The sequence below is a fragment of the Bos grunniens genome, chromosome 2, assembly GCF_055505025.1.
Source record: "Bos grunniens cultivar Pamir isolate PY7600 chromosome 2, Bosgru_T2T1.0, whole genome shotgun sequence".
NCBI classification, from domain to species: domain Eukaryota; kingdom Metazoa; phylum Chordata; class Mammalia; order Artiodactyla; family Bovidae; genus Bos; species Bos grunniens.
This window is the reverse complement of record NC_141166.1, coordinates 40,097,938-40,121,937: the sequence shown is the minus strand read 5'-3', so window position 1 is coordinate 40,121,937 and position 24,000 is coordinate 40,097,938. Positions and strand designations below refer to the sequence as shown.

Below are 24,000 nucleotides of genomic sequence, written 5' to 3'. Positions count from 1 at the left end.
GCAGAACAGTGCAAAGTTATGCATTAGATCATTATCTATCTTTCTTTAGGAGAAACTAGGAGTCATGGAACTCTGTCGTTCATGTTGTTACTACTTTTCTTGCTTGACTGCTTTTCCTTTGTTTCTGCATTTTCTCACTTTCCTAATTAGTGACTGAGTCTGCTCTTCAAAACTTGGGGAAGCCCTTGAAAACTGTCGACTAAAAAATATAGTCACAACCTGAAAGTAGAATTATTTTGTTTGGTGTACATGTTTTGGACTCAGAGCCCGGGAGACCGTATCTCAGTAGCTCTGAGAAAACTGCTCCAAGGAGGCAGGAGGGGGAGTTAGGCTATATACAAGCTTGCAACAAAGGGAGTAAGCAGTCTGAACATCAAAGATTAGATATTAAGTTAAGGAATTTAGCATTCTATGTATGGGAAGGTGCAAGCCTCTGGGCTCACTGAATTCATTCTTCTCATATGCAGCTCAGCTCTCTGGTGCCAAATCCTATTTCCTTGTTCAACTTTAGGAGTGGCAGATGGCTGTTTCTTGCATCCCTTCCCCTAGTTCCTCAGCATTTACCTCGGCGAGGGAGAGGGGGGAAGTGGCAGCATCTGTTGGATCACAGTTTTGGGAACCCTCATTCACATTTGGAGGCCAGAAATTGCTGAAGGCTGTGACATTTCTTGTTTATTGATATGGCAGGAGATATTTTCATTTCACAAGGCTAAAGCTTTTTCCCAAATAAGAAGTGGAAATGTGGAGGGGCTTATACACAGAAGGATCCTGCAGGGTTTCATTTTTACTTACCTTTATCTCTTTTTGCTATTTGGATTTGCTGACACTTGGGGGTTAACGAGGGCTTCCCAGGTGGCGATAGTGGAAAAGAACCAGCCTGCCAAATGCAGGAGACCTGGGGTTTGATCCCTGGGTTGGAAAGATCCCCTGGAGAAGGAAATGTTAGTCTACTCCAATATTCTTGCCTGGCAAATTGCATGGACAGAAGAGCCTGGCAGGGTAGACCCTGGCAGAGTCCACGGGGCCACAAAGAGTTGGACGTGACTGAAGTGACTTAACACACACATGAGGGTTAATGTTATCTACATTGTTACCATTATTGTTATAGTTACACAGCAATATTGGAAATCTCAAAAAAACCCTGCAGCCTTGCTATTTGATTTCTTGAATGAGAGAGGGAGGTTGAGTCAGTAAAGAGGTGCTAAATAATTTTACCCTGAGATATGTAACCAAATCACTCAGATTTGGAATTTTAGAGAGGGTAGAACCAAAAGCATTGTTTGGTCCAATCCTCTCTTGTGAGAGATGAATAGAATGAGACCTGATTGCCTATACATATCCTGGAGCACTTCGACTCATTCATCCATTCCGTAGCTCTTCCAGGCCTTGAGCATGGAAAGAAAGCAAATATATTTATAGTGCATTATATATTGAATTAAATAGGTAGTTTCCTTAGTTATCTTGCGCTTTTTCTTAAAAATTATAAACTAGGTATTAAGTTATTAATAATCATAATTATTTTGCTGAACAAATAGGAACTATGAGTTTATTATTTTTAGAAAAAATCCATTAGGTACATGATACTTGCAAAACTACAGCTGATGCTAAATATTGCTCTAAAACAGACGAATTAATGTAAAAATATTAACTATAAGTTAGATCATATGACTCCTCTGCATAGCATATTTATTCCTACCTTACCTTAGATTAAAATCTTGAATTCTGTAGTGCTCTGATCTGAGTGTGATAATTGGGTTAAGAGGTCATTTTACATTTATTTTGCGTAGAAAATAAAACTGTGTTACCACATTCATGGCATAATTTCATAATTGCCTGATTTGATTTCTCATGAAATTCAGCTTGTCTAAGATAAAAAGATTCTTGGGTTTCTTGAGTGTCATCTGACCTACGTATTGTGTCATGTCACAAAGTTCAGGTAGAGAGAGCAGACTGGGAGCATCTCCAAAGGCCAGGTGGGGTCCTGGTTCATGTCTCTTACACTTGAGATTTATCTTTTTCTGATCTGGACTTTCAAAGCTAGAACTCTTATTTTCTCTGTATCTTGGACATTTAGAAATAAGCAGATAAGACCCAGTTTTAGACGGTACTTTAAACTATTGAATATACAAAAAGTTTCTTCCAGTTCTAAAGTTCTAGTGAAGTGTTGACTAACGTAGGGTAAGATAACTGAGGCCTGTAGTTTGTTGTTCCGTCACTCAGTCATGTCCGGCACCTTGCGACTGCAGCATGCCAGGCTTCTCTGTCTTTCACCATCTCCCAGAGCTTGCTCAAACTCATATCCATTGAGTTGGTGATGCCATCCAACCATCTTGTTCTTTGTTGTCCCCTTCTCCTCCTGCCTTCAATCTTTCCCAGCATCAGGGTCTTTTCCAATGAGTCAGCTCTTCACATCAATTAGGTGGCCAAAGTATTGGAGGTTCAGTTTCAGCATCAATCCTTCCAATGAATATTCAGGGTTGATTTCCTTTAGGAAATTTCCTGCAGTTTAGATTGGACAAATGACTTAAAGAGTGAATAATTTTCTCTTTCTTTTTAACTTACAAAAGCAAAAACACCTTATGAGATACTTTATTACTGTCTCCCTGCTCACTCAAAGGAGATAAGAGATGCCAGTAGGAACATTAAGGCTTGCAGTAAAAAGGACCAAGAAATGTTACACTCTGTCATTTCTGGGAAATCTGCATGGCTTTAAGGTTACTTCACTTCCTCTTCTCTTATCAGAGTGTGAGTGTTGGAGATAATACAGTATGCCAATACTGGGTCCTTTTGGGAGACAGTACATTTCCTGCTCCCAGCTTGGCTGAAGGACCTACTTTCCTGTCTATGCTCTACTATTCAAGACAACTGTGTTTTATGCTCTACCATTCAGAGTTACATATTTACTGACATTTATTCCTGCATTTCCGAGGGTGTTAAAATTTATTTTAAAAAATCTGAACAGAGAGTAATTTCTTGGCCATGTTGACAAACACAGTGTGAGCTGGGTCATTGAATAATTAATGATAAGCAAGAATCAACAGCATTTCCTTAAAAAAAAAATCTGAAACCTCGGTTGCCTCTTATCAAAGGGCAAATTTAAAACTTCGACATTGAAAATGATCAAAGTCAAGTTTTTCTTGTTTTTAGAAGTAGCTGATTTGACCTACTTCCAGGTACGAGGATTTTGTAGAGCTGATGTTGTAGCCACGCATTCCAGGAAACAAACTCTCTCAGAAGGACAATGCAGATAGTGCAGTGCAATTTATTACACTGGCGGGCCCAAGGCAGAGTCTCCTCTTAGCCAAGGACCCTGACCAGTCCTTGTGAAAACCTTATATACCCTGAACAAAGGGAAAGAAAGATACAGTCAAAGATAACCCGGGATTCATATGCCTTAGGCCTAGGTAGTTAACAGTGGACAATTATCAATAGGCCTGTGGTCATACCCCAATAAGCATAATAAAATTTATGATTCTATTCAGTTACACAGATAATTAGGGTATTCTTTTAGGAGACGAGAGTCTAGGTCTGAGCCCTGGGGCTCTTCCATCTCGGGCGGGCGGGGTTCTGGTTTTCCAGTTGGTATATTGTTCCCATAGATACTCGGCATATAGCTCAAAGTCCAGTCAGGCCCAAGATGGAGTTGTGCTTTCAAGATAAAGCCTGTTCTGTTTTCTCCTTCACTGAAATTGTGTGATTGAATTCCAGTGTGTTAGGAGACACCACAATGAAATGTCATTGTGGCAAAAAGAAAGAGGATTATAAAGGTATTACCAAATGTCAAAGCTGAAAAGAGAATTTATGAAATCCAAGAGTCTCATAGCTAGTGAATCAGTGTTCAATTTATATTTTCACAACACGTGCCACTTTCCTTACAGTAGGAAGCCTTTTTAGGGTGGTGTGATAGATGTTTTGCATGATTCCGTAACACTATCTTTTTCTTGTCTGGCTGAACAATGTGGAATATAGGTGCATGCAGATGATATTGGGCAGTGTTCAACACTGTGTAAACAAGTAACGTATGCAAGTTACTTGTGTAAACAAGTAACGTATGTTTGATGTCTATTCTGACTCAGTCTTCAAGCCCATTGATTTTGCTGATTTCAGCGTGGCTGGATCAGAATTACACTTTGGTGTAGGAGTTTGGTCGATTTAGCCTTCCAATGAAATGCTGGGCTACTGAGCTCTCTCAATACTGACATGGAAAGAAATTAAAGTTATGCTATAAAAAGGAAAAGGCAAGTTACAGAACAGAGTGTACATTGCATTTTTGTAAGATGGGGAAAATAAGATTATAGTATCTGTATGTGTTTGTTTATGCACAACAAAATACTGAAAGCATGCACAATAAAGTAATAAAAGGTATTAACCTGTAAGCAGAAGGGCAAGGTCGGATATAGACAGGAAGATGGGGAGGGCTGAAATGTCTCAATGTCTGTCTTTTTATATAGGTTGAGTTTTGAAATGAGAATATATTCAGTTCAGTTCAGTTCAGTCGCTCAGTCATGTCCGACTCTTTGTGACCCCATGAATCGCAGCACGCCAGGCCTCCCTGTTCATCACCAACTCCCGGAGTTCACTCAGACTCACGTCCATCAAGTCAGTGATGCCATCCAGCCATCTCATCCTCTGTCGTCCCCTTTTCCTCCTGCCCCCAATCCCTCCCAGCATCAGAGTCTTTTCCAATGAGTCAACTCTTCGCATGAGGTGGCCAAAGTATTGGAGTTTTAGCTTTAGCATCATTCCTTCCAAAGAAATCCCAGGGCTGATATCCTTCAGAATGGACTGAGAATGTATTGCTTACATAAAAATTAAAATTTTTGTTATTATATGTGTGCTGAAAATGTTTTACTTTCAAGAAATAGTTGAAATAGCCTTTTATTATCCATAATTTGTTAATTAATTTATTATTTTTATTTTTATTTTATTTTTTATATATTTTATTTTTTAACTTTACAATATTTTATTGGTTTTGCCATATATCAGAATGAATCCAATTAATTTAAAAGTAACTTCTTAATATAAGTTTATCATCTAGAATAAAAAAATTATCATTATATCACTAAAATTTCTTCATAAGATTTTATTTACTAATGCTACAATCAATGTTAGGTCTAAGGAGAGAGAAACTGAAGGCTTTATGTATCTTTAATTTTAAAAAACTGTTTAAAGTGTTATGTTAAAGTTTCAAGTGGAACTAGTTTTTCTTAACTCTGTTCCATTTATTCTAGTGTAAGACCTTTACCACAAACCAGATTGGGTGAAGTTCAACTTACTTTTAATTCAGTTAATTCAAAACATGTTTATTGGCTACCTAAATACTGTGTATGATCTAGGCACTTATAACAGAAAACAAAAACAACAGCAATCCGTGCCTATCTAAACTTAAATTCTAGTTGGAGTGAGCAGGAAGCAGAAAATAAGTATAGCAAATAGGTAAATTATATACTGGTGGCTCAGACAGTAAAGAATTTGCTTGCAATGCGGGAGATCCAGGTTCAACTCCTGTGTCAGGAAGATCCAAGATCCTTGGAAAAGGAAATGCCAACCCACTCCAGTATTCTTGCATGGAGAATTCCATGGACAGAGGAACCTGGTGATCTACACAGTCCATAGGGTTGCAAAGAGTCAGATACGACTGAACAACTAATGCATTTTTATTAATACTATTAAAAAAACTCTTAAAAAAAGAAGTTAAAAGTCATGATGTTATGCAAATATGAAATGACTACCTGTCAGAGATTTTTTGACTCACTGATTAGTTAGCTAACCAATAAGCTTAGCTTAGTAACCAGTGAGCTAACTGGTTCAAAGGAGAAATAAAAGAATCGCATGTTTATATTTAGTACTGTGAACGCTGAAATGATTTTACAAATAAATGTAAAAACTGGTCAATATTCACAGATCACTAGTCACTTACATTTCACCAAACAGCTAATTTTCCTTTCTAGGGATAAAAATCATTTGTATTCAGTTTTCTTCTACATTCCTATTAACAAGGATCATTTGCATTATTGTTAGTTTTATGTTGCATGTCTGTGGATAAGAATGTATTAATGTCAGTGTCTTATAGCCAATGGAGTAAATTCTGAAAATGGGAGGACTTTCTCTATCAACTGTTAAACTCTGTTTAACTGTTATGGCTCATTCCAGTGATATCAAAAGTAAAGAATCAATGGTACCACATTTAGAAGACTAATTTTTTGTGGCTCTGGAAACATAGCCACTTGACTCTTATTATAAAAATAATACACCACTCTTTATAATACTTATCCCCAAAGGGTAGCTAATAGTATAGAAAGCAGGACTCACTACATTTTTTTCCCCACTGAGAGTTTTAGGAGCTTTTTTTTTTTTTTTTGGTCTACTTGTTTCTTAATCAAAATCCTGGGTATGGAGTTTTTGGTAAAACTTAAAATGCTACTAAATTCTTATTTGCTTTGCCAGTCTATTCATGGAAGTTCTTTTTAATGTCTCAGATGCTGGGAACTTAGTGCTGGAGACATCAAGTGGATTTACCAAGCCCCAATATTAGCTGCTATCGGGGTAAGTTTAAAGGCCTGTATAGTTTTAAAAAAAGAAAAACAAGATGATAATTAAACTGCTGCTAAAATCCAGAGAAAATCTGTTGGTCACTTTGTTTATAAAAGTTTAGGAAACCTCACATTATATAGTAGCTGTTGAGAAAGTCTGGGTTGGGAATCCTTATTCCTTATTCCTGGATCCTTATTCCTGGCTGACACTGAGATCCATGAAGAAAGCACACACCCTCCCTTTAATCTGCTGGCACATAGGAAAAATTCTGGGACTTCAAAATATCTATGAACTTTTGCAGGTTCAAGCAGTTGGGAGGTCCTTAAACTCTTTCTTTTTTTCAGCCATTATTTTACAATGTTCTGATCACCTGGTAATAGGTCAGGAGGAGAGGTCAAGATGGAATAGCAAGAGAACAGGAATTATCAAGAGGGAAATATGGGAGTATGATTTATTATAAAGCATTGCTTAAAGCTTTTATTTGACATACTTTCCAAAAGGAGTTAAGAGAATTCCACACTGATATGTAGCCTCTAATAGGTACTAAGAAAAAGACTAGAGTTGGCAATCATATTGCATGGGACCTTATCTGCCTGTAATATTTCAAGTGTATATTACAGTTGATTTTTATTTGAAGGTTTGTCGTTTGTTTACAGATTTTGTGTGTGTCAGTTGCTCAGTTGTGTCCGACTCTTCGTGACCCTATGAACTGTAGCCTGCCAGGTTCCTCTGTCCATGGGGATTCTCCAGGCAAGAATACTGGAGTGGGTTGCCATGCCCTCCTTCAGGGGATCTTCCCAACCCAGGAATTAAACGTGCATCTCTTACATCTCTTGCATTGACAGGCAGGTTCTTTACCCACTAAGCCACCTTACTCACATCACCAATGTGGATGAGAAGTTTATATGCTGAGTTTTCTAGATTGCAATGTGAAACAGTTAAATCAGGTGATTGTGACTGAGGAAGTTAAAAGTCGTTCAGTCGTATTCGACTCTGTGACCCCATGGACTGTAGCCCACCAGGCTCCTCTGTCCAAGGGATTTTACAAGTGAGAATGTTGCAGAAACCAATAATCAAGAAACCAAGCACTACACCTGGAGAGTTGGAGAACACATGTCTATTATGCCGTTGGGCCCAAAGGAGAGTTAACACTCTAAGCTCTGAGCCCCGAACAAAGGGGTTACAGAGTTTTTATGGACACACTATAGTGGGCAACACTAGCTGTTAATAAGCTGATTCAAACTAAGGGGTTTCGAGCGTGGGAACAGCAGTCAAGATGGGGAGGGGAATGCCTGACCTTTACACGGACAGGCATGATTAAGCAGGTTTACAGGGGCTGGGCATTTGCAAACAGTAGGACAAGGGTGAGTGAGATAAGCTCCAGTTCCTAGTATTGTAAGTTCCCACTTTCTGAGACTATGTGACCTACGTGATCCAGACTTTGCAAGGAGCAAGCTGAGTTACAGAGGCAGAAGGAGCAGGAGGTTATGTAAAATGTTAACTTTTCCTCTTCAAGAATGCTGGAGTGGGTTGCTGTTCCCTTCTCTAAGGGATCTTCCTGACCAGGGATGGAACCTGTGTCTCCTGCCACTGTCTCCTGCATTGGCAGGTGGATTCTTTACCACTAGCGCCACCTGGGAAGCCCCTAGGTGATCACAGAGATTCTAGAAGATTCATCATTGGTGAAAGGGAACCAGAAATGATGGTACAGTCAGTAAATTCTGAAGGAGCCTTGAGTGGGATGTCATTTTCATCTTCTAGAACTAAAATTATACAAATAAAAAATTCTTAAATCTTTTTCCCATATTAAAACATCCATTTAATTTCAAAAATCAGATTTTTTTTTTATTCACCTGAAGCTACCTTTTTGTTTCTTTATTACAATTCAGGGTTATCTCAATTCCTTTTAAGGTTTCCTCATTTTATGGTAGAAACAGCCTGTATGGGAAGAGATGCTCCTAGAGCCCAGGTCTCAGCTCCTGGAGTTCAGTGCTCCTTCCTCTGAGCTCTTCTGAAGTCTGAAAAATGATGCTAATAATAACAACATACATAGCCAAGAGCTTACCACCACTGGGCACTGTTTTATACACTTTATTTACATTGATCACATTGATTTACATTGATCTAATCCTACCAATAACTCTAAATGAGGAAACTGCCCAAGGTCGCTCAGCTAGTAAGTGGTGGAGCTCAGATTTGAACATCAGGGCCAGCATCCCTACCTAGTGAGCTCTGTACACTTATGATAAAAGCCAGCATTCTTGATAGTTCAGAGAAGACCCTGTCATTGATGCTCTCCATCTAAATTAGTTCACCTGTTATAACCCGAGGGCTTACCTGGTGGCTCAGTGGTAAAGAATCTGCCTACAATGTAGGAGACCTGGGTTCAATCCCTGGGTTGGGAAGATCCTCTGGAGGAGGGCATGGCAACCCACTCCAGTACTCTTGCCTGGAGAATCCTGTGGACAGAGGAGCCTGGCAGGCTGCAGTCTATAGGGTTGTACAGAGTTGGACGTGACTGAAGCGATTTAGCAGCAGCAGTATTATATCCCACAGAGCCTGGTGAGGTTTTTCCTCTTCAAGATCATCATCTAGTATAATGCTCTGGATTATTTGTTGAATGCCTTTCTTGCCCACTAAACTGCAAGGTTTGTGTGAATAAGAACCATATTTTTCTCTATGTCTATATTCTAACGTCCAGCAATCTGCCTGAAATGGAGTGGCCACTCCATAAACACTTGCTGAAAAAATAAAACTGTGTACAAAGTAAATAATCTGCAGAAACAGTAAGATATAAGAAGTGAAATAAGAGCACAAAGCCAGTATAATTGCAGAACTTTTGGGTTCATGTCACACAATCTTTTTATTTTCTTAAAAAGGAAACTAAAGTCCGCACACATAAAGGTCACACAGCCCATGTGACAAAACCAAGACTATAACCTGCATTTTTGGACCATGTTTTTTTTCACTTACATTTCCAAAGCATGTGAAATTTTTTTTCTCAAAATTATTGGGAAACAGTCTTTTTGTTTTTATGGCTGCATTTATAGTTTTTTATATGTTAAATTCAGGATAAAATTTTGTTTTTTAGTCTTGCATTGCACATAGTATGAATGAGAATTTATAGTTTCTGACTTAAAGTTATATCAAGAGAATTGAATTTTAGAGATAATTACAGGCTTAAGTACAAGTTTGGAAGAAACCACTTGATTTTGGACTCATGAAATCTAAAACTGTCGTTATTCAGTTGCTCAGTTGTGTCCAACTCTTTGTGACCCCATGGACTGCAGCATGCCAGGCTTCCCTGTCCTTCACCATCTCCCAGAGTTTGCTCAAACTCTTGTCCATTGAGTCGGTGATGTAATCCAACCATCTCATCCTTTGTCATCCCCTTCTTCTCCTGCCTTCAATCTTTCCCAGAATCAGGGTCTTTTCTAATAAGTCAGCTCTTCACATCAGGTGGCTAAAGTGGAGCTTCAGCTTCAGCACCACTTCTTCCAAAGAATACTCAGGACTGATTTCCTTTAGGATTGGTTGGATTGATCTCCTTGCAGTCCAAGGGACACTCAAGAGTCTTCTCCAACACCACAGTTCAAAAGCATCAGTTCTTTGGTGCTCAGCCTTCTTTGTGGTCCAACTTTCACATTTGTACATGCCTACTGAAAAAACCATAGTTTGACTAGATAGACGTTTGTTGGCAAAGTAATGTCTCTGCTTTTTAATATGCTGTCTAGGTTTGTCATAGCTTTTCTTCCAAGGATGAAAGTTCTGAAACTGTAGCACTGTGGTTTTCTGTGTTTTGTTCATATGTGGTACAATTATGTTTGAAAGTAGTAATTTTCGTTCTGAAATAAATGTCTCTAATAACTAATTATTCATTTGCAGCATCTTGATGTTGACTCAAAGACGATTTAAAAAATTTTCTACATAGCATTAAAATATGAGAGGAATATTTTCTAATCAACAGCAGGACTTGGAGCATTGTCTTGGCGCCTGGCCTCCCAGAGCAGTCTTAGAAGGAACAGGATGCTTGGCCTGCAGGGCAGGAGAAGCCACAGGTGGGGCAGCACCATCTAGAAGTGGTCAAGGTGAAGTTGGCAGATGTGATAAATCCTGACCCAGCAGGGCACTGCCTCCCAATACATGAGGACCTACATTGTCCCTGGTGTCAACCAGGAGAGAGTCTGTAATAGCTGAAAGGAAACAAAACCACTGACAAATACAGATTGCAAACTGAGCAGACTTGCTCTTGAGCATTTACAAGTTGTTGTTGAAGATGCCAGTAATATGGGGTGGAGAGAGGTTTGGTCCTCATCATATCTTGAATTTATAGGTTCAGTTCAGTTCAGTTCAGTTGCTCAGTCGTGTCCAACTCTTTGCAACCCCATGAATCGCAGCACGCCAGGCCTCCCTGTCCATCACCAACTCCCGGAGTTCACCCAGACTCATGTCCATCGAGTCAGTGATGCCATCCAGCCATCTCATCCTCTGTCGTCCCCTTCTCCTCCTGCCCCCAATCCCTCCCAGCATCAGAGTCTTGTCCAATGAGTCAACTCTTCACATGAGGTAGCCAAAGTACTAGAGTTTCAGCTTTAGCATCAGTCCCTCCAAAGAAATCCCAGGGCCGATCTCCTTCAGAATGGACTGGTTGGATCTCCTTGCAGTCCAAGGGACTCTCAAGAGTCTTCTCCAACACCACAGTTCAAAAGCATCAATTCTTCGGTGCTCAGCCTTCTTCACAGTCCAACTCTCACATCCATACATGACCACAGGAAAAACCATAGCCTTGACTAGATGAACCTTTGTTGGCAAAGTAATGTCTCTGCTTTTGAATATGCTATCTAGTTTGGTCATAACTTTCTTTCCAAGGAGTAAGTGTCTTTTAATTTCATGGCTGCAGTCACCATCTGCAGTGATTTTGGAGCTGAAAAAAATAAAGTCTGACACTGTTTCCACTGTTTCCCCATCTATTTCCCATGAAGTGATGGGAAGGGAAAAGGAAAACAGAAATTCTTTGGTATTTGTTTTTACTTGTTTCCTTCAACCTGTGTTAGTTGACTTCATCCCTTCATCCTCATATTCATCATCCTCTAATATGTGATCAAAAGGTCTTTTGAGTCCTTGCTCAATTTCATTTTAACAAAAAGTCTTTTCTTTTGTCCCTTGACTGAGTTAAATGTCTTCAGTTCAGTTCAGTTCAGTTCAGTCTCTCAGTCATGTCTGACTCTTTGCGACCCCATGAGTTGCAGCATGCCAGGCCTCCCTGTCCATCACCAACTCCCAGAGTTTACCCAAACTCATGTCCATTGAGTGCATGATGCCATCCAGACATCTCATCCTCTGTTGTCCCCTTCTCCTCCTGCCCCCAATCCCTCCCAGCATCAGAGTCTTTTCCAATGAGTCAACTCTTCGCATGAGGTGGCCAAAGTATTGGAGTTTCAGCTTCAGCATCAGTCCTTCTAATGAACACCCAGGACTTATCTCCGTTAAGATGGACTGGTTGGATCTACTTTCTATTTATTTGATGAATGAATATTTTAGGGTCTTTTTTGCTTCAGGTTTTATCACAAAACCTTTTCTTCCTTAACCCTCAAACAGCTTTGAGACTGGGATTTTCACTATTCTTAGTTTGAGTCCAAGAGCAGTTATGTAACTATTAATAGCTTAGGTTTATACATTTACCAGTTCTAACTGTTGCTTAGAAACTGTTGTTACTTTGCCAACAAAGGTCCGTCTAATCAAGGCTATGGTTTTTCCTGTGGTCATGTATGGATGTGAGAGTTGGACTGTGAAGAAGGCAGAGCGCCGAAGAATTGATGCTTTTGAACTGTGGTGTTGGAGAAGACTCTTGAGAGTCCCTTGGACTGCAAGGAGATCCAACCAGTCCATTCTGAAGGAGATCGGCCCTGGGATTTATTTGGAGGGAATGATGCTAAAGCTGAAACTCCAGTACTTTGGCCACCTCATGTGAAGAGTTGACTCATTGGAAAAGACTCTGATGCTGGGAGGGATTGGGGGCAGGAGGAAAAGGGGATGACAGAGGATGAGATGGTTGGATGGCATCACCAACTCAATGGACATGAGTTTGAGTGAACTCCAGGAGTTGCTGATGGACAGGGAGGCCTGGTGTGCTGTGATTCACGGGGGTCACAAAGAGTTGGACACGACTGAGCGACTGAACTGAACTGAACTGATACATTTATAAAGTGCTGACTGCTGCTCCTGCTGCTAAGTCGCTTCAGTTGTGTCTGACTCTGTGTGACGCCATAGACGGCAGCCCACCAGGCTCATCCATCCTTGGGATTCTCCAGGCAAGAACACTGGAGTGGGTTGCCATTTCCTTCTCCAATGCACGAAAGTGAAAAATGAAAGTGAAGCTGCTCAGTCGTGGCCGACTCTTAGCGACCCCATGGACTGCAGCCTACCAGGCTCCTCCGTCCATGGGATTTTCCAGGCAAGAGTACTCAAATTCAGGCAATACATTATAGTTACAGAGCCCACAGACTTCTGTTCGTGGTAATTGAATTTAAGCTCAGCCAGTGTTTACCAGATTGAGAGCACATACCCTGGTACATAGAGGACTGATTAAGTAATACATGCAATATTATTAAGTAATGTTGGATCATGTATTAAGAATATTGGTCCTTCTCCAACTCTTCTGAACGTATCTCAGAGACAGTCTCATTTTGGTACTGGTCTTTAATACTCTTCTATTATGTGTGATATCTTCCTTTGGGGGATAGAGGTGGGGGACAGACAACCCAGTCTACATAAAATTTCACATGACTTGTTCCCATTGTATTTATTTTTACAGTTGCCACTTGCTTATAGCAGCTTCTACTGGATTTCCATTTATGGTAATGATATGAAATGTAAATGTTTAAACTTTAATAAAAGTAGATTGAAGAAGGGTATCAAGTAAATGATAGTGGATGAATAACACTGATATAGCAAAATCATGGTGGTGGCACTCTAAGCCACTTGGAAAATGCTGAACTAGACAAATTCCCTTGACAATTAAATTTGAAGTGGCTGCAAAAGACATGACAAGTGTAATCAGTAGTTGTGGAAGACTAGCTATGTTTCATGTGATCAGGAATTTTAAAAATATAAAAGGACAGGTCATGTTTTCTGTGGCTGGCTGGATGGGTGCATTTGTGGAAAATGCAGGAGAGTAGACTGAAAGTGGAGAGAGGTTGATTTGTGATTGGCCTTGTATTCTGTGCTAAAAGGACACTGGAATTTTCCTTAAAATTGTGATGAGACTTTGGAAGATTTTAAGCAGGTTAGTGATCAGATTAGATTTGGGCTTTGACCTAATGGGGATGGTGTCTAGGCACAGGATGCTCCTAACCCTGGAGATAACTGCAGAGGAAGTCTGCTCACTGCAGGCTCCCTCCATAAAGAAGGATGGGCTGAGTCAAGCAACCTCAGTATTCTTCCCACGTTCACTCATCATATGCTTTAGTCCATCACCTCCAGGGCTGGAGAGAGTAAAGGGGGTGGGGAGAGCAGAAGTGCACATCAGTTGAGCTGCCTCCTCTGGAAGGAAAGATCAAGAACAGGGGTTAAATGAACTAGTCTGGAGGCATGGACATCTGTTTAAGAGAACTATTAACTATTCACTTTTAAGTACATAATTCTATCCAATTAACTCTCGCATCAATTACGATATTTTGAAGGTCCTCAGATTTCTCTGTGAGAGGTCATTTTCTTCATTAGGTTTCCAAAGAAAGATACAAGCATTAAAGAATTATGTTAAAATTGGAACAACCATAAACAGTGTTAAACTAGGGTGGGCAGCAAAGGGACATCAGTGCTTCAGTAGCTGGTGACCATGAGCAGGGTGACAGCAATCCAAGGCTTTTTCTTCTTCTGATAGGAGTCAGTCCCATCTCTTCCATGCACATAAATCCATTCCTTTGGAGGCATCACAAACTCTCAAAATATTTTTCTGTACAATGTTTTGCTTCATCTTAGCAGAACCAAAATGTAAATGCAATAAGAACTATTTATTTTTAAAGAACCAAGAAAAGGTAAGTGTCATTGATAAAAATTATTACTGATTTAGTTACTATTTAATAATACATCTTTTATACTTGGGGGCTTCCCAGGTGGCTCAGTGGTAAAGAATCTGCCTGCCAATGCTGGAGACACAGGAAATGCAGGTTCAGTCTCTGGGTCTGAAAGATCCCCTCGAGTAGGAAATGGCAAACCGCAGCAGTATTCTTGCCTGGAAAATCCCATGGACAGAGGAACCTGTGGACTATAGTCCATGGAATTGCAAAGAGTCAGATATGACTGAGCACACATGCAATACAGCTTTTATACTCATCGGGTATAAATTTCTTTGAGTTACTTTTCTTATGGTACGTACATCTAAGTAATGTGGGAAGGGTGAAATAGAAAATCCAAAATTCAGTCTGAAAGCAACCCAAAACTTTTATTAAAGAGACTGAAATGTGAAATCAGGGCTAGTCATTTGCTGAGATACTAGAATTTATGTACTTGTTTTTCTACAAGCAGTAGTTTATTTCCTGGTAACACCCCCAAAATAATCCATAAAATAAAAAAATGTACATGTTGGAAAGCATTTTGGGGATCTCTTGCCTGATAATAATCTGTCAACACTATTTCAGAGATTTTGATCTTTAAATAATCCTACAGAAAATTAATAACCGTGAGAGCGTATAGTTTGGTTTATACATGTTGATGGATTTTAGGAAATTACAGGGCAACAGTTCCTTCCTTCCTTCCTTCTGTCCCTCTCTCTCTCTCCCCTCCTCTCCCCCCTTTCTTTTTGTTATTGGTATATTTGCTTGTTTTTAGATGTCTGTCATGGATCACAGCACCATTGTGTACCCAAGCTAAGGACTAATCTCTGGTCAACAAGTAGTTTGTGATGTTTGTCATGGGCTTGCTCATCCTATGAGTAATGATCTAATTTGAATGACTAAGTAGTGGCTCTTGAAGAGACTGCATGCTATTTAGAGTGCATTAAATGGAGAGGCTCCAGACTTTCATTTTTTTCTTATACATGTTTTGTTCATGTACCCGTCAAAGGATATTTCAGGGAATGCCAGCAAATGGAATAAGATGGTACTTTTACTAATTCCTTTAAGAAAAATTTTACAGTGATGAGTTAAAAAAAATAATACCCAGTGCACTTTATGAAATATAAAAAGAAGGGGACAAGCAGAGTACAAGCACCTCAGCTGCTGTTGAGTCAGTGATTCATTTCCGCCCAGTGGTTATTAAAGAAAGCTCAGTGATGAAGAACAAGAGGGGAGGGTGAGAGGAATGACTGATAAGGAAGGAATTTAAAGTAAAGTGAATGAAATTTAATTTCTAATCTTTGATGGAGTTGCAAATACAAAATTGTTTTTTTTTTTCCCTAGAGGAAAATCTCTGCTCCATAATCCCTTTCCTCTTATAAATAAGTCAAATATAGAACTTCAAGTGAAATTAAAGCTCAAGCATTTACCCATAAGTTACAAATTGAATTCCAACTGATAAGAATTGAGTTAAATACTTTATCATCATGCCTGTTATAAAGATAATCAAATGATAATAATTGATAAAGATTAAGGAGTTTATTATCTATCATTAAATGTTCAATATTTAGAATTGATGTACATATAAACAAAGCAGACACATTTCCTATGTTCATGATACTGAAAAAGAAACCAATATATGGGGTGAGATGTGATGTGTTCAGAGAATGTCTGAGGACAGCTAGTACATAGCATCCCTCTTTGCTGCTCAGATTCCAAACAAGTCGAGATATAAAACAAAGGAGGAGAGAGAGAACCAAAGCAAAATCCTTAGAGCTGCTGGAGTCTGGGGTGATCTTCCATCTCTCCTTGCAGTGGGCCTGTTGAAGAAGCCCGTAATAGGCAGCATCTGCCCACTCAGGCACAGGATGTTGAGATGCTGAGATGCTGCAGAGCAAGTCTGCTCACTGCAAGCTGCCAAAGTAAAGAAGGATGAGTTGAATTAAACAGATTTAGTATTCTTCCTGCATTCACTCATCAAATACTTTAGTCCATCTTCTCCAGGGATGGAGACAGTAAGGTGGAGTGGGGAGAACAGAAGTGCACATCATTTGAGCTATCTTCCCTGGAAGGAAAGATCAGGAATGGGGAGAAAGAGAACCCTTCCCATTACATATCCAAAAGCACTGATGAAAATTTTAAGTGTAAATAGATAGCTTTACAGATTCTTTAGCTCAGACAGTGAAGAATCTGCCTGCAATGCAGGAGACCCGGGTTTGATCCCTGGGTCGGGATCCCCTGGAGAAGGAAATGACAGCCAACTCCAGTAATCTTGCCCGGAGAACCCCATGGACAAAAGAGTCTGGTGGGCTACAGTCCATGGGGTTACAAAGAGTTGGACAGGACTGAGTGACTAACAGTTTCAGTTTCAGATATCTTTAGAGATATTTTAAAACAGTGGACTTTCTTGTACATAAATTTGACTTCTTTCTCTACTAAAATCTTTTGTGATAGACATTTAGAGGTGAAAATTCTACACTGAAGTGGATGTGCTAATTTACCTCAATATAAGTAGGGTTTAGAGAATGCGCATTTCATTCAGTCATTTAACAAATCTTGGTTAAGACCAAGAACACTCCAGATGCTGTGTTAGCAATGGGGATGAGATGGTGGGAAAACAGACACCAGTTTCTCCTTAAACTTAACCATAGTGGGTTAGTGCATGCAAGTGAGTCATGTTTGACTCTTTGTGACTCCATGGACTGTAGCCCACCAGACTCCTCTGTCCATGGGATTTTCTAGGCAAGAATACTGGAGTGGGTTGCTATTTCCTTCTCCAGGGGGTCTTCCCGAGGCAGAGACTAAACCTGCCTCGCCTGTGTCTCCTGCACTGGGAGGCAGATTCTTTACCACTGCACTACCTGAGAAGCCCATGGGGTGAGATAAGATTTAAATGTGACAAGTGCTAGGGTGGGACTGGGGTGTCAGGAATAGCTTTTGAGAAAAAGTGACATTCAGGCTGAAGCCTGAGAATGAGCTGTCCTAGTAAGGATGGGAGAGCAGAAGGAGTGGGGAGAATGATTCTGGCAAAGGTGATTCAAGGAGCAGTCTTTGAGATGGCCTATGGAACCACAGGTTTCATGGCTGAAATTTTGAATTTGAAATTCATCTGTGGTTCACTTTGAATAAATCTTTAAAACCGTAATTGAGAGAGAATCTAATGTTTATATTTGCATTATTTTAAAGCCACATTTCCATAAAATGTATTCTGTGTGCTACTGGCTTATTCTGTGTGCTACAGGACTTCTGTGGTGGCTCAGTCAATAAAGAGTCTGTCTGCAATGCGGGAGACCCAGGTTCAATCCCAGGGTCGGGAAGATCCCGTGGAGAAGGACATAGAAACCCACTTCAGTATTCTTGCCTGGGAAATCCCTCCAAGGAATGCTCTTGTTGAATTCCTTGGAGTTCTCTTTTGGGCTTCCCTGAGAGCTCAGTTGCTTTTGAACTGTGGTGTCGGAGAAAATTCTTGAGAGTCCCTTGGACTGCAAGGAGATCCAACCAGTCCATCCTAAAGGAGATCAGTCCTGGGTGTTCATTGGAAGGACTGATGCTGAAGCTGAAACTCCGATACTTTGGCCACCTCATGTGAAGAGTTGACTCATTGGAAAAGACCCTGATGCTGGGAGGGATTGGGAGCAGGAGGAGAAGGGGACGACAGAGGATGAGATGGCTGGATGGCATCACCAACTCGATGGACATGAGTTTGGGTAAACTCTGTGAGTTGGTGATGGACAGGGAGGCCTGGCGTGCTGCAATTTTTGGGGTCGAAAAGAGTGGGACATGACTGAGAGACTGAACTGAACTGAGAGCTCAGTTGGTAAAGGATCCACCTGCAGTGCAGAAGACCCCCATTCGATTCCTGGGTGGGGAAGATCCGATAGGCTACCCACTCCAGTATTCTGGCCTGGAGAATTCCATGGACTGTAGTCCACTGGTGGCAGAGTCAGACACAACTGAGCCACTTTCACTTTCTTTCACTGGCTTATTAATGACATTAAGCAAAATTTTCCCTTCAAGAAGGTTATCTGAGATATGCAAGGATCCTATAAGTGATTTTTCTGTCTCTAAATGATATTTCTTTCTGTCTTTTTATTTTTTTAACTTTACAATATTGTATTGGTTTTGCCATATATCAAAATGAATCCGCCACAGGTATACATGTGTTCCCCAACCTGAACCCTCCACCCTCCTCCCTCCCCATACCATCCCTCTGGGTCGTCCCAGTGCACAAGCCCCAAGCATATATTTCTTTATTTAAAAGAAATTTTAAAATCTCCCCAGAATGTGAGTTGTTATTTTTCATTCCATTTCCCAATATATAGTGTCATTTTTCCTTCTGTAGGCTCAAATCTTTCTCTAGAGCAGGATTTTTTCTTTTTATGTCTTTATTGATTTGTTCTATTTATCATTTTCTTCAGAAAGAGAAATAATCTTCATAATGACTTTCAATTCTGTGCCCTCCATGTAGACATCTATCCCTCATCACAGAAGTCTTTGTTCTTCATTCCTCCATTTGGGAAGATTCTTCAAGTGTCTTCTAAATTGCTAAATCCATTTTCCTTCTCTCTTAGACCTAATGTTTGTGTTTCTAATATTGATTTTAAAACCTGGTTATAGCAAAGGAGAAAAGTAAAGATATACCCATTTGAATGCAGAGTTCCAAAGAATAGCAAGGAGAGATAAGAAAGCCTTCCTCAGCGATCAATGCAAAGAAATAGAGGAAAACAATAGAATGGGAAAGATTAGAGATCTCTTTAAGAAACTTAGAGATACCAAGGGAATATTTCATGCAAAGATGGGCTCAATAAAGGACAGAAATGGTATGGACCTAACAGAAGCAGAAGATGTTAAGAAGAGGTGGCAAGAATACATGGAAGAACTCTACAAAAAAGATCTTCATGAACCAGATAATCACGATGGTGTGATCACTCACATAGAGCCAGACATCCTGGAATGTGAAGTCAAGTGGGCCTTAGGAAGCATCACTATGAACAAAGCTAGTGGAGGTGATGGAATTCCAGTTGAGCTATTTCAAATCCTAAAAGATGATGCTGTGAAAGTGCTGCACTCAATATGCCAACAAATTTGGAAAACTCAGCAGTGGCCGCACGACTGGGAAAGGTCAATTTTCATTCCAATCCCAAAGAAAGGAAATGCCAAAGAATGCTCAAACTACTGCACAATTGCACTCATCTCACATGTTAGTAAAATAATGCTCAAAATTCTCCAAGCCAGGCTTCAGCAATACATGAACCTTGAACAGATGTTCAAGCTGGTTTTAGAAAAGGGAGAGAAACCAGAGATCAAATTGCCAACATCCACTAGATCATCGAAAAAGGAAAAGATTTCCAGAAAAACATCTATTTCTGCTTTATTGACTATGCCAAAGCCTTTGACTGTGTGGATCACAATAAACTGTGGAAAATTCTAAAAGAGATAGGAATACCAGACCACCTGACCTGCCTCTTGAGAAACGTATATGCAGGTCAGGCAGCAACAGTTAAAACTGGACATGGAACAATGGTCTGGTTCCAAATAGGAAAAGGAGTACGTCAAGGCTGTATATTGTCACCCTGCTTATTTATTTAGGGGATACACCAGGCTCTTTATCCACAAACATTATTCATTAAACCTTGTAACAGTGTAAAAAAAAATGCAGCAAACTCCCAAAAACTTGATTAAAGAAGACACCCACCAATCAGTCCATCAATTTGATAGCAAAAATGACAATCAAGTGCATTATGGAAAGAATTAAGAAAAACTAAGATTAATAGAACTTGCTGCCTTAAAAGGTAAACAAAAAACGCATGCACGCACACATGCACACACACTCATTTAACAGTTGAATGAAATTTTAAAAATTATTATAAATAATTTAGGAAAGTATAGTATATAAGTAATATATGCAGAATACATCATGAGAAATGCTGGGCTGGATGAAGCACAAGCTGGAATCAAGATTGCTGGGAGAAATATCAATAACTTCACATATGCAGATGACACCACCTTTATGGCAGAAAGTGAAGAAGAGCTAAAGAGCCTCTTGATGAAAGTGAAAGAGGAGAGTGAAAAAATTGGCTTAAAGCCCAACATTCAGAAAACTAAGATCACGCCATAACTTCATGGGAAATAGATGGGGAAACAGTGGAAACAGTGGCTGACTTTATTTTTGGGGGGCTCCAAAATCACTGCAGATGGTGATTGCAGCCATGAAATTAAAAGACGCTTACTCCTTGGAAGGAAAGTTATGACCAACCTAGACAGCATATTAAAAAAACAGACATTACTTTGCCAACAAAGTTCCATCTAGTCAAGGCTATGGTTTTTCCTGTGGTCATGTATGGATGTGAGAGTTGGACTATAAAGAAAGCTGAGCGCAGAAGAATTGATGCTTTTGAACTGTGGTGTTGGAGAAGACTCTTGAGAGTCCCTTGGACTGTAAGGAGATCCAATCAGTCCATCCTAAAGCAGATCAGTCCTGGGTGTTCATTGAAAGGACTAATGTTGAAGCTGAAACTCCAATACTTTGGCCACTTGATGGGAAGAGCTGACTCATCTGAAAAGACCTTGATGCCGGGAAAGATTGAAGGCAGGAGGAAAAGGGGATGACAGAGGATGAGATGGTTGGATGGCATCACCAACTCAGTGGACATGAGTTTGGGTACGCTCCAGGAGTTGGTGATGGACAGGGAGGCCTGGCCTGTTTCATTCCATGAGGTCGCAAAGAGTTGGACACAGCTGAGCGACTGAACTGAATTGGTAAGTTAGATTCTTTCCAATCTTTTCTTAATTGATTCTGCTCTTTAAAAAATTTCTGTATTTCAGTTCACTATTAACTCTTTTATGGGCATTTTGTGCAGTGGTTAAGAGTCCATTCTATACATCTGGGCTGCATGGGTTTCATTCAGTTCAGTTCAGTTCAGTCACTCAGTCGTGTCTGACTCTTTGCAACCGCATGAATTGCAGCACACCAGGCCTCCCTGTCCATCACCAACTCCCGGAGTTCACTCAGACTCATGTCCATCGAGTCAGTGATGCCATCCAGCCATCTCATCCTCTGTCGTCCACTTCTCCTCCTGCCCCCAATCCTTCCCAGCATCAGAGTCTTTTCCAATGAGTCAACTCTTCACATGAGGTGGCCAAAGTACTGGAGTTTCAGCTTTAGCATCATTCCTTCCAAAGAACACTCAGGACTGATCTCCTTTAGAATGGACTGGTTGGATTTCTTTGCAGTCCAAGGGACTCTCAAGAGTCTTCTCCAACACCACAGTTCAAAAGCATCAGTTCCTCGGCGCTCAGCTTTCTTCTCAGTCCAACTCTCACATCCATACATGACTACTGGGAAAACCATAGCCTTGACTAGATGGACCTTTGTTGGCAAAGTAATGTCTCTGCTTTTGAATATGCTGTCTAGGTGGGTCATAACTTTCCCTCCAAGGAGTAAGCATCTTTTAATTTCATGGCTGCAGTCACCATCTGCAGTGATTTTGGAGTCCAAAAAATAAAGTCTGACACTGTTTCCACTGTTTCCCCATCTATTTCCCATGAAGTGATGGGACCAGATGCCATGATCTTAGTTTTCTGAATGTTGAGCTTTAAGCCAACTTTTGCATTAGGGATCTGCAACTTGCCGGCTGTGTGACCATACCTAATTTGTGTAAGCTGTGACTCAGATTCCTCACCTGCAAAATGGGGAGAATAATGTGCCTGTTTCATAGAGCTGTTGTGAAGACTGTTAATTCACCTGAAATACTTAGAATCGTAAGTAGTCAATAACTCAGTTTCTGATTAACCTATAGTCTATACTTTCCTAAATTATTAAATTTCATTCAACTGTTATGTGAATGTATGTGCATGTGTGCATGCATCTGTGTATTTTGTTTACCTGTTTTTTAAAGCAGCAAGTTCTCTTAATCTTAGTTTTTCTTAATTCTTTCCATAATCTACTTGACTGTCATTTTAGCTATCAAATTGATGGACTGATTGGTGGGTGTCTTCTTTAATCAAGTTTTTGGGAATTTGCTGCATTTTTTTTTACACTGTCACAAGGTTTAATGAATAATGTTTGTGGATAAAGAGCCTGGTGTATCTACTAAATAGATATCAGTTTCCTTTCAGTTCAGTTCTGTTCAGTTCAGTCGCTCAGTCATGTCCAAGTCTTTGCAACCTCATGTACTTCAGCATGCCAGGCTTCCCTGTCCATCACCAACTCCTGGAGTTTACCCAAACTAATGTCCACTGAGTCAGTGATGCCATCCAACCATCCTCATCCTCTGTCATCCCCTTTTCCTCCTGCCCTCAATCTTTCCCAGCATCAGGGTCTTTTCAAATGAGTCAGCTCTTCGCATCAGGTGGCCAAAGTTCCCTTTCAGTGTCAATGAATACAAGATCACCTACAGTTTAAATCAGTTTTGTCCAGATTATTGTTTTATCAGAGTGAAAGACAGACAAAGACTGAGTTTTTGAGCATATTACTTCATCTATCTTTAGGTCTATCATAGTGCCAGCCACTCAGAAGAGACTTAAAATTGTGCATTGCACTGTGCTTAAGTACATCATATGCTTTATTTATGGAATGTTGCTCTAACATTTATTTTCTTATTTTTTTAAATTAATTTTAAAATTTTAATTGGAGGCTAATTAATTACTTTACTATATTGCAATGGTTTTTGCAATACTTTGACATGAATCAGCCATGGGTGTACACATGTCTCCCATCCTGCACCCCCCTCCCACCTTCCTCCCCACCCCATCCCTCTGGGTTGTCCCAGTGCACCAGCTTTGAGTGCCCTGTTTCATGCATCAAACTTGGACTGTCATCTGTTTCACATATGGTAATGTACATGTTTCAGTGCTATTCTCTCATATATCCCACCCTCGCCTTCTCCCTCAGAGTCCAAAAGTCTTTTCTTTATATCTGTGTCTGTTTTGCTGTCTTGAATATAGGGTTGTTGTTACCATCTTTCTAAATTCCATGTATACGTGATAATATACTATATTGGTGTTTTTCTTTCTGGCTTACTTCACTTTGTATAATAAGCTCCACTTTCATCCACCTCATTAGAACTGATTCAAATATATTCTTTTTAATAGCTGAGTAATATTCCATTGTGTATATGTACCACAACTTTCTTATCCATTCATCTACTGATGGACATCTAGGTTGCTTCTATGTCCTAGCTATTGTGAACAGTGCTGCAATGAACACTGGGGTACACATGTCTCTTTCAATTCTGGTTTCCTCAGTATATATGCCCAGCAGGGAGGTTGCTGGGTCATATGGCAGTTCTATTTTCAGTTTTTTAAGGAATCTCCACAGTGTTCTCTATAGTGTCTGTACTAGTTTCCATTCCCACCAACAGTGTAAGAGGGTTCCCTATTCTCCACATCCTCTCCAGCATTTAATGTTTGT

At 40.1% G+C, this 24,000-nt stretch overlaps 1 protein-coding gene across 1 annotated transcript in view; it reads left to right on the top strand.

Moving 5' to 3' along the window:
- PTH2R (parathyroid hormone 2 receptor) overlaps window positions 1-24,000 on the top strand; it is an 84,588-nt gene that overhangs the window by 36,957 nt on the left and 23,631 nt on the right. Inside the window, exon 9 of the mRNA XM_086342924.1 lies at window positions 6,480-6,546. Coding sequence (XP_086199050.1) covers window positions 6,480-6,546 — 67 coding nt within the window. The remainder of the gene's footprint in view (window positions 1-6,479; window positions 6,547-24,000) is intronic.